Source organism: Eriocheir sinensis, unplaced genomic scaffold (genome assembly GCF_024679095.1).
Source record: "Eriocheir sinensis breed Jianghai 21 unplaced genomic scaffold, ASM2467909v1 Scaffold653, whole genome shotgun sequence".
NCBI lineage: Eukaryota > Metazoa > Arthropoda > Malacostraca > Decapoda > Varunidae > Eriocheir > Eriocheir sinensis.
The window spans coordinates 148,649-159,733 of NW_026112002.1; the positions used below are offsets into that span (position 1 = coordinate 148,649).

The 11,085-nt window shown below is 42.3% G+C and overlaps 1 protein-coding gene and 1 long non-coding RNA gene across 45 annotated transcripts; one reads left to right on the top strand and one right to left on the bottom strand.

The window, feature by feature from the left end:
* Positions 1-421: 421 nt before the first annotated feature.
* LOC126993673 (keratin-associated protein 10-12-like) lies at positions 422-8,415 on the bottom strand. Of its 29 annotated transcripts, none has more exons than XR_007748143.1 (7): positions 8,284-8,415; positions 7,351-8,149; positions 5,722-7,204; positions 3,028-5,218; positions 2,483-2,556; positions 1,894-2,196; positions 460-1,833 (listed from the first exon to the last, which is right to left on the bottom strand). XR_007748143.1 is itself a non-coding variant. In XM_050852837.1 (4 exons), the coding sequence occupies exons 1-4, from the start codon at positions 3,344-3,346 to the stop codon at positions 1,763-1,765; spliced, it is 972 nt and encodes a 323-aa protein (XP_050708794.1). In that variant the 3' UTR covers positions 422-1,762. The 29 variants fall into 29 exon arrangements, 12 of the variants coding, with proteins under 12 accessions (XP_050708794.1, XP_050708798.1, XP_050708804.1 ...); XR_007748139.1 differs by having other exon boundaries at positions 1,894-2,233; positions 2,483-2,630; XR_007748138.1 differs by having other exon boundaries at positions 1,894-2,233; positions 2,483-2,667.
* Positions 5,749-9,079, top strand: LOC126993675 (uncharacterized). Of its 16 annotated transcripts, none has more exons than XR_007748162.1 (4): positions 7,023-7,149; positions 7,296-7,380; positions 7,528-8,113; positions 8,248-9,079. It is a non-coding gene; the product is annotated as an uncharacterized LOC126993675 (long non-coding RNA). The 16 variants fall into 16 exon arrangements; XR_007748163.1 differs by having other exon boundaries at positions 7,057-7,171; positions 7,318-7,380; XR_007748158.1 differs by having other exon boundaries at positions 7,091-7,149; positions 7,296-7,317; positions 7,464-8,113.
* The last annotated feature ends 2,006 nt before the right edge of the window (positions 9,080-11,085 follow it).

Consider the following 11,085-nt stretch of genomic DNA (forward strand, 5'->3'; position numbering starts at 1 on the left):
GAGGAGGAGGAGAAGAAGAAGACAAGTATTAGGAGGAGGAGGAGGAGGAAGAGGAGGAAGAAGAGATGTGCAGAAGTTAGTTTAGAAGAGGAGGAGGAGAAGAAGAAGAAGAAGAAGAAGACAGTTATTAGGAGAAGAAGGAGGAGGAGGAAGAGGAGGTCAGCTTAGAAGAGGAAGAAGAGGAGGAGGAAGAAGAGAAAGAGGAAGAAGAGGAGGAGGAAGGAGTTAGCTTAGAAGAGGAAGAGGAGGAGGAGGTCAGCTTAGAAGAGGAAGAAGAGAAGGAGGAGGAGGAGGAGGAGGAGGTCAGCTTAGAAGAGGAGGAAGAGGAGAAGGAGGAGAAGAAGTAGGGAGAGAAAGATGAAGGGGAGGAGGAGGAGAAGACAAGTATTAGGTGAAGGAGGAGGAGGAGGAGGAGGTCAGCTGAGAAGAGGAAGTAGAGGAGGAGGAGGAGGAGGAGAAATAAACTATGAATGAGGTTAAACTATATGCATTTCACAACACACATTATTATTATTATTATTATTATTATTATTATTATTATTGAGAGGCAATTATAAGATAGGTGTTATGCATTTGATACCCTTTATAAAGCATTGGATCCTGCATGGTATTAGTACTTAACTCTCTAAAATACCCTTGTGCATAAGAACATATGGAGTCTACAAGAGGTCATTAGCTCCATATAAGGCAGCTCCTGTGACCATCTAGATTCAGGGTCAAGGTCAGGGGCTGGAATAGACAAACAGGGTCAAAATAGATCTATGTGTTACTTGAATGTATAACAGCTTATTAATATAGTCATAGCTTGGCTTACGAGCGTTAATTTACGGGGGAAAATGTCTCTTAAAATGCCTTCGTTCATGAGGGGTTTGATATACGAGCAGAAAAATGTCTAAAAATGCCTGGATTTACGAGCGGAAAAATGTCGCTAAAAATGTCTTGTTTACGAGTGGTTTGATTAACGAGCAAAAAAAATGTTGCAAAAAATGTCTTCGTTTATGAGTGTTCATTTACGAGCAGAAAAATGTCACTAAAAATGCCGTGGTTTTTACGAGTGTTGATTTACGGCCAAAAAAATGTCGCTAAAAATGCCTTCGTTTATGAGTGTTCATTTACGAGCAGAAAAATGTTACTAAAAATGCCGTGGTTTTTACGAGTGTTGATTTACGGCCAAAAAAATGTCGCTAAAAATGCCTTCGTTTACGAGTGTTCATTTACGAGCAGAAAAATGTCACTAAAAATGCCGTGGTTTTTACGAGTGTTGATTTACGGCCAAAAAAATGTCGCTAAAAATGCCTTCGTTTATGAGTGTTCATTTACGAGCAGAAAAATGTCACTAAAAATGCCGTGGTTTTTACGAGTGTTGATTTACGTCCAAAAAAATGTCGTTCACGAGTGGTTCGATTTACGAGCAAAAAAATGTCTAAAAATGCCGTCCTTTGCGAGTGTTGATTTACAGGCATAAAAATATCACTAAAAATGCCTTGTTTACGAGTGGTGCTTTTTACGACCATCCAGTTTGTGCAAGTCGGAGATACGAGTCCGTGTTCCGTTCATTCATCGCAGGACGAGAGCGCTCCGAGCGGAAGACAGTGGGAATGGGGTCGCAGTCGGTCATTCCACATTGTACACTCTCAGAGGTAGGATCCACGCACTCGTATCCACTTACGTTCGAACTCTCCTGTGCGATCTTGGGGTTTTCAGAACTGCGATCATTTTAGTTTACGAGGTTTTGGATTTACGAGCGAAATCCCCCAAGAAATTAAGCTCGTAAACTGAGGTATGGCTGTATTTTCTTGTGGGGCTTACAGAGGGGGTAGCTACATATTTGACCTGGCAACACTGTCCTGGGATGGGTACACTGGCTATAGAGGGATAGGTATACAGTTTTACCTGGCAACACTGTCCTGGGATGGGTACACTTTGTGGCTATAGAGGGATAGTTATACAATTTTACTTGGCAACACTGTCCTGGGATGGGTATACTTTGTCGCTAAACAGGGATAGGTATACAGTTTTACCTGGCAACACTGTCCTGGGATGGGTACACTTTGTCGCTAAACAGGGATAGGTATACAGTTTTTCTTGGCAACACTGTCCTGGGATGGGTACACACATTTTCCTGGCAACACTGTCCTGGGATGGGTACACACTTTTTCCTGGCAACACTGTCCTGGGATGGGTACACACTTTTTCCTGGCAACACTGTCCTGGGATGGGTACACACTTTTTCCTGGCAACACTGTCCTGGGATGGGTTCACACGTTTTCCTGGCAACACTGTCCTGGGATGGGTACACACTTTGTCCTGGCAACACTGTCCTGGGATGGGTACACACTTTTTCCTGGCAACACTGTCCTGGGATGGGTACACACTTTTTCCTGGCAACACTGTCCTGGGATGGGTACACACTTTTTCCTGGCAACACTGTCCTGGGATGGGTACACTTTGTCGCTAAACAGGGATAGGTATACAGTTTTACCTGGCAACACTGTCCTGGGATGGGTACACACTTTTTCCTGGCAACACTGTCCTGGGATGGGTACACACTTTTTCCTGGCAACACTGTCCTGGGATGGGTACACACATTTTCCTGGCAACACTGTCCTGGGATGGGTACACACTTTTTCCTGGCAACACTGTCCTGGGATGGGTACACACTTTTTCCTGGCAACACTGTCCTGGGATGGGTACACACTTTTTCCTGGCAACACTGTCCTGGGATGGGTACACACATTTTCCTGGCAACACTGTCCTGGGATGGGTACACACATTTTCCTGGCAACACTGTCCTGGGATGGGTACACACTTTTTCCTGGCAACACTGTCCTGGGATGGGTACACACTTTTTCCTGGCAACACTGTCCTGGGATGGGTACACACTTTTTCCTGGCAACACTGTCCTGGGATGGGTACACACTTTTTCCTGGCAACACTGTCCTGGGATGGGTACACACTTTTTCCTGGCAACACTGTCCTGGGATGGGTATACTTTGTCGCTAAACAGGGATAGTTATACAGTTTTACCTGGCAACACTGTCCTGGGATGGGTACACACTTTTTCCTGGCAACGCTGTCCTGGGATGGGTACACACTTTTTCCTGGCAACACTGTCCTGGGATGGGTACACACATTTTCCTGGCAACACTGTCCTGGGATGGGTACACACTTTTTCCTGGCAACACTGTCCTGGGATGGGTACACACTTTTTCCTGGCAACGCTGTCCTGGGATGGGTACACTGGCTGTGAAATGGGCATTCTTATTTTTATAGTATATAGAGATGCTGTGTTTTGCTGTGCTGACCTTGTATTATAGAGCCTGCATTGTATTATCGGATATTGCATGGTGTGTATAATTGTAGTTCCTCTATTGTTATTATTACTATAGTTAACCCTTGCTTAGACGGACCTAATGAATTTTAAGTTTAACCCCTTAAGGGCGAGTGACAGGAGTTCCGGTTCTGCCTTTTTCCGCTGTAATTTTGAAGTTTCCGCTGTAATTTTGAAGTTTCCGCTGGGATTTTGAAGTTTCCGCTGGGATTTTGAAGTTTCCGCTGGGATTTTGAAGTTTCCGCTGGGATTTTGAAGTTTCCGCTGGGATTTTGAAGTTTCCGCTGGGATTTTGAAGTTTCCGCTGGGATTTTGAAGTTTCCGCTGGGATTTTGAAGTTTCCGCTGGGATTTTGAAGTTTCCGCTGGGATTTTGAAGTTTCCGCTGGGATTTTGAAGTTTCCGCTGGGATTTTGAAGTTTCAGCTGGGATTTTGAAGTTTCCGCTGGGATTTTGAAGTTTCCGCTGGGATTTTGAAGTTTCCGCTGGGATTTTGAAGTTTCCGCTGGGATTTTGAAGTTTCTGCTGGGATTTTGAAGTTTCCGCTGGGATTTTGAAGTTTCCGCTGGGATTTTGAAGTTTCCGCTGGGATTTTGAAGTTTCCGCTGGGATTTTTCGGTCAGTGGGACTCCCGGGCTGCCCACAACTCATACTTGCAATGTTCAATACTCCCATGACTGAGGGACACTTTCAGTCACTTTCCTTTGATCGTTGCCAGTGGTGGCGTGGGGGCTTCGTGGTGCAGTGGTTAGCACGCTCGGCTCACGATCGAGAGAGCCCAGGTTCGATTCCCGGGCGGAGTGGAAAAATTTTGGTGGCTTTTCCGATACCCTACGCCCCTGTCCACCCAGCAGTGAATGGGTACCAGGTATTAATCAGGGGTTGTGTCCTGTCTCCTGGGGTCTGTTCCCTTCTATAATTCTTTCCCCTTCTGTCTCCGGCATATGACCACAGATGTTGCGCCCACTAAACGAAACTTTCCCTTCTCCTATAATTCCTTCCCCTTCTGTCTCTCTCCGGCATATGACCACAGATGTTGCGCCCACTAAACCAAACTTTCCCTTCTCCTATAATTCCTTCCCCTTCTGTCTCTCTCCGGCATATGACCACAGATGTTGCGCCCACTAAACCAAACTTTCCCTTCTCCTATGATTCCTTCCCCTTCTGTCTCTCTCCGGCATGTGACCACAGCTGCCACTACCCCATTGGTCAGTTTCACGTGGAAATACTTTAACAGTGATCGACGCCACTGGCAACGACCAAAACAAACAAAATGACCATGAAAGTGCCCCTAACGATGGCCCCCTCTTAGGAGTTTATGCGATTATTTGCCGTTCCGATACATGCAAGGAGCTCCCCCAAATGGTCCATCAAAACAAGGGTGTACTGTACTATTTCTATTATATCTGTAATTATAATATTCTGGTGTGTTTTTCCTTATGTAACTCTCGGTGAAGGTTGTGGAATAACTTTGTGGGGTGTTGCTGTTAATGCATATTGGGTCTGGTTCCTGCCTCTACTAACACAAGGTGACAGGGTGCTGGTTAATTTGAGGTGTTCTGCGCACATTATCAAACGCTGGAAGGCTTTGTTCATATCTTTCATTACCAACACGAGAGAAATTTGATACAGGCTAAGTTGGTCAGGTGTTAAGTCTATTTTCAGGATCCTGCAAGACTTCGTTCATATATTTCAAAGGCTCTCGGTAGAAGTTATCCGAGATTTCATGGGTGGGTTTATGGGCCTAGTGGTAGTTTTGTAAATTGTAAAAGCTTTCACAGAAGTTATCCGAGTTTCCATGGGTGGTTTTATGGGCCTAGTGGTAGTTTTGTAAATTGTAAAGGCTCTCACAGAAGTTATCCGAGTTTTCATGCGTGGGTTTATGGGCCTGGTGGTAGTTTTGTAAATTCTAAAAGCTCTCACAGAAGTTATCCGAGTTTCCATGGGTGGTTTTCTGACCCTAGTGGTAGTTTTGTAAATTGTAAAAGCTCTCACAGAAGTTATCCGAGTTTCAGTGGGTGGGTTTATGGGCCTGGTGGTAGTTTTGTAAATCCTAAAAGCTCTCACAGAAGTTATCCGAGTTTCCATGGGTGGGTTTATGGGCCTAGTGGTAGTTTTGTAAATTGTAAAGGCTCTCACAGAAGTTATCCGAGTTTCCATGGGTGGTATCTGAGCCTGGCGGTAGTTTTGTAAATTCTAAAAGCTCTCACAGAAGTTATCCGAGTTTCCATGGGTGGGTTTATGGGCCTAGTGGTAGTTTTGTAAATTCTAAAAGCTTTCACAGAAGTTATCCGAGTTTCCATGGGTGGGTTTATGGGCCTAGTGGTAGTTTTGTAAATTCTAAAAGCTCTCACAGAAGTTATCCGAGTTCCTGTGGGTGGGTTTATGGACCTAGTGGTAGTTTTGTAAATTCTAAAAGCTCTCACAGAAGTTATCCGAGTTTTCATGGGGGGATTTATGGCCCTGATGGTAGTTCTGTAAATTGTAAAAGCTCTCACAGAAGTTATCCGAGTTTCCATGGGTGGGTTTATGGACCTAGTGGTAGTTTTGTAAATTCTAAAAGCTCTCACAGAAGTTATCCGAGTTTCCATGGGTGGTTTTCTGAGCCTGGTGGTAGTTTTGTAAATTCTAAAAGCTCTCACAGAAGTTATCCGAGTTTCCATGGGTGGGTTTATGGACCTAGTGGTAGTTTTGTAAATTGTAAAAGCTCTCACAGAAGTTATCCGAGTTTCCATGGGTGGGTTTATGGACCTAGTGGTAGTTTTGTAAATTCTAAAAGCTCTCACAGAAGTTATCCGAGTTCCTGTGGGTGGGTTTATGGACCTAGTGGTAGTTTTGTAAATTCTAAAAGCTCTCACAGAAATTATCCGAGTTTCCTGTGCATGGTTTTCTGAGCCTGACGGTAGTTTTGTAAATTCTAAAAGCTCTCACAGAAGTTATCCGAGTTTCCATGGGTGGTTTTCTGACCCTAGTGGTAGTTTTGTAAATTCTAAAAGCTATCACAGAAATTATCCGAGTTTCCGTGCGTGGGTTTATGGTCCTGGTGGTAGTTTTGTAAATTCTAAAAGCTCTCACAGAAGTTATCCGAGTTTCCATGGGTGGGTTTATGGCCCTGATGGTAGTTCTGTAAATTGTAAAAGCTCTCACAGAAGTTATCCGAGTTTCCTGAGCCTGACGGTAGTTTTGTAAATTCTAAAAGCTCACACAGAAGTTATCCAAGTTTCCTGAGCCTGGCGGTAGATTTGCAAGACCTCCGCGCTGTGAACGGGGAAAAACACTCACCCCAACCCGCCATCTCATCTCTCTAGCCTCGGACAATAGACATCACAAGCACTTCAGACGTTTGACAATGTGAGTGTTCATGTTCCCTTGACCTGGTAACACTGACATCTAAATTGGGTACAGATTAAGAGGATGAGGTGTTATTTTTCCTGCACTTGGTAACACTGACGATGAAATGGGTACAGCTTGAAATGGCGTTGATGATTTTCCTATACTTGGCTATAGGTGAATTTATCTCGCTCGTGAAGTAAGAAAGGGAAGGATTTTTTATTTATTTATTATTTTATTTTATTTTTCACAACGGAGGAGACGGTTCAAGGGCAAAAAAGACTGTAGAAAAAAAAAGAAAAAAAGTCCACTGCTCAATGCTACCTGTTGCCACCTGTGAACTAAGACTGCACAGGTTAACGAGTTCGCTAGTCTAATTTCCGCACCTGTTTCCTGGTGCTAATGATCTTGCTAATGATTTGACTTACCTGTGAAATGATTAAGGAAGCATTTCATATACACCTTCATCATCTTAATTAACCAAACCAGGTGTGAAATTTGGTGGAAACAGGTTAACGAGATTAGGCTTTCCAATTTTCCGCACCTGTAATTAACCCTGGTAGTGATTTGACAGGTGTGATATTGTCAAGGAAGCATTTTATACACACTCTTATCATCCCAATTAACCAAACTAGGTGTGAAACAAGGTAGAAACAGGTTAACGAGATTAGGTTTTTGAATTTTCCGCACCTGTAATTAACCCAGGGAGTGATTTGACAGGTGTGATATTGTCAAGGAAGCATTTTATACACACCATTATCATCCTAATTAACCAAACTAGGTGTGAAATATAGTGGAAACAGGTTAACGAGATTAGGCCTCTCAATTTTCCGCACCTGTAATTAACCCAGGTAGTGATTTGACAAGGTGTGATATTGTCAAGGAAGCATTTTATACACACCTTCATCATCCTAATTAACCAAACCAGGTGTGAAATTTGGTGGAAACAGGTTAACGAGATTAGGTTTTTGAATTTTCCGCACCTGTAATTAACCCAGGTAGTGATTTGACAAGGTGTGATATTGTCAAGGAAGCATTTTATAGACACTCTTATCATCCTAATTAACCAAACTAGGTGTGAAACAAGGTGGAAACAGGTTAACGAGATTAGGCTTTTCAACTTTCCGCACCTGTTATTAACCCAGGTAGTGATTTGACAGGTGTACAGTGGTCAAGGAAGCATTTTATAGACACCTTCATCATCCTAATTAACCAAACTAGGTGTGAAACAAGGTGGAAACAGGTTAACGAGATTAGGCTTCTCAATTTTCCGCACCTGTAATTAACCCAGGGAGTGATTTGACAAGGTGTGATATTGTCAAGGAAGCATTTTATACACACTCTTATCATCCTAATTAACCAAACCAGGTGTGAAACAATGTGGAAACAGGTTAACGAGATTAGGCTTTTCAATTTTCCGCACCTGTAATTAACCCAGGGAGTGATTTGACAGGTGTGATATTGTCAAGGAAACACATTTTTTACATACCTGTCATTTCTTAATTAACCAAACCAGGTGTGTCATTAATTAGAAGAGGTATTTCCACACCTGTCTGTACATATATAACCCTGGTGGTGATTTGACAGGTGTGATATTGTCAAGGAAACACATTTTTCACACACCTGTCATTTCTTGATTAACCAAACCAGGTGTGTCATTAATCAGAGGAGGTATTTCCACACCTGTCTGTACATATATAACCCTGGTAGTGATTTGACAAGGTGTGATATTGTCAAGGAAACACATTTTTTACACACCTGTCATTTCTTAATTAACCAAAGCAGGTGTGTCATTAATTAGAGGAGGTATTTCCACACCTGTCTGTACATATATAACCCTGGTAGTGATTTGGCAAGGTGTGATATTGTCAAGGAAACACATTTTTCACACACCTGTCATTTCTTAATTAACCAAACCAGGTGTGGGGTTAATCAGAGGAGGTATTAACACACCTGTCTGTACATATATAACCCTGGTAGTGATTTGACAAGGTGTGATATTGTCAAGAAAACGCATTTTTTACATACCTGTCATTTCTTGATTAACCAAAGCAGGTGTGTCATTAATTAGAAGAGGTATTTCCACACCTGTCTGTACATATATAACCCTGGTAGTGATTTGACAAGGTGTGATATTGTCAAGAAAACACATTTTTTACACACCTGTCATTTCTTAATTAACCAAACCAGGTGTGTTGTTAATTAGAGGAGATATTTCCACACCTGTCTGTACATATATAACCCTGGTAGTGATTTGACAAGGTGTGATATTGTCAAGGAAACACAACCACCTTCTAATTCACCCATGTAAGTGTGGAGATGGGCCCCAGGTTAACGAGATGTGATATTCTATTTTCTACACCTGTTTGTATGTAAGAATTAACCTGCTAACAGTTTCTATTAAAGAGGTTGAGCAAAGGTTGACTCGCTTAACTCTTATTAACCCAACCAGGTGTGCAAGGTGGGCTCAGGTTAACGAGGTAGTGGATAGTCAACCAACACCTGTATTTTGTGTGGTTGACCTGTTGGGTGCTGGTTGAGAGGACCGATCCTTCCTATATCATTTTTTTTTTTTTTTTTTTTTTTTTTTTTTTTTTTTCATGTTTCTTTCATTCCTTCCTTCCTTCTTTCTTTCTCTTCCTTCTTTAATTCCTTTTTTCTATACTTCTTCAATACATTCCAGCTTTCTATATTTCCTTCATTTCTTTCCTTCCTTCCTTCCTTCCTTTTCATTCATTTCCTTCCTTCCTTCCTTCCTTCCTTCTCTCCTATCGTATTTTCCTTCCTCTTCCTTCTTCCATTTCCTTTTCAATACATTCCAGCTTTCCATATTTCCTTCCTTCCTTCCTTCCTTCTTTCCTTCTCTCCTATTGTATTTTCCTTCATCTTCCTTCTTTCATTTCCTTTTCCATACTTTTTCAATCCATTCCAGCTTTCCATATTTCCTTCCTTCCTTCTCTCCTTCCTTCCTTCCTTCCTTCTTTCATTCCCTTTTCCATACCTCCTTAAAATACATTTGTGATCGCAGACTGTCGAGAGGAAAGTAAGGTTGAAAAAATGAAAGAAATTATATACCTCATTTCTATGGTGTTCTGTATAAGCATAACTGATAACATGGGATGAGCTTTCTGCCTTCGAGGACCTAAACTATTTTGCTATTTTTGATGTGGTGGGATTTTGAGGTAATGGTTTTTGGGGTCTAATGCTATGGTTTGCTTGTATGGTTCCCCCCTGCATCTTGTGGTAATGGTGGTAGTAGTAGTAGTAGTAGTAGTAGTGGTAGTATGTAATTGGTTTTTATTATAAGTTTAAGTAAGGAAAGATGGACCAAAAGAGTGAAAAATATTTAGTTTAGAATTGTGTGGTATTATTAGTGAGAGAGAGAGAGAGAGAGAGAGAGAGAGAGAGAGTAGTAGTAGTAGTAGTAGTAGTAGTACATAATTGACTTTTATTATAAGTTTAAGTAAGGAAATATGAAACAAAAAAGTGAAAAATTACTTAAGAATATAATTAAGTGGAATTTGGAATTTTCAGAGAGAGAGAGAGAGAGAGATGGAAGAGAGAAAAGGTGGAGGAGGAGGGAGAGAAAGAGAGTGAGAGAGAGAAAATGAGAAAAAAAGGGAGAGAAAGAGGAGGTGGAGAGGGAGAGAAAAGTGGGAGAGAGAGAAAGTGGATGGAGGAAAGAATGTATTGGAGAGAGAGAGAGAGAGAGAGAGAGAGAGAGAGAGAGAGAGAGAGAGAGGAATAATAGTAATAATAGTAATATAAATAACAACAACACCATTACCAAATCTCATCACCACTAACACCACCACCACCACCACCATCACCACCACCAGCACCTTCGACGGAGAACTCGGAAACGGAACGGGAGATGACATCGGAACACCACCAGCACCAGCCTACTACCACAGCAACCACACCACCACCACCACCACCGACGACAACCAAGTGCCTTCAACCCCCCAACCCAACCAATCCAACGGAGAGGTCGCCTTAGCCAAGAATGGGGTTGGGTTGCGCTTCCATATGACACAGGGTATACCCCAGCCCCTCATGCCCCCTACCCCTCTCGGCCCCCCTCCCCCCCTCGGCCACCCCAAGCTGAAGGGGCCGGTGAATGGGGGCGAGTGTTATTTCTGGCGCACGACGGGGTGTAAGTTCGCGGGCAGCTGTAGATATTTGCATTTGCCGGAAAACCACGGTGTCGATCGCAAACCTTGGCAGAAGTGATTTTTTGGTGTTGGTAATACTGTTTTTTTATTATTATTATTATTTTATTTTTGTGTATTTATTGTTTTTAATATTTTTTCTTGTCTTCAATTGTTCATTTTCTTCTTTGCTTTTCTTTCCTGTCTCTCATGCATCAATATTTTCTTTATTTGTCTTGTTCGTAGTTTCATTCTTATTGATGTTATTTTCTTT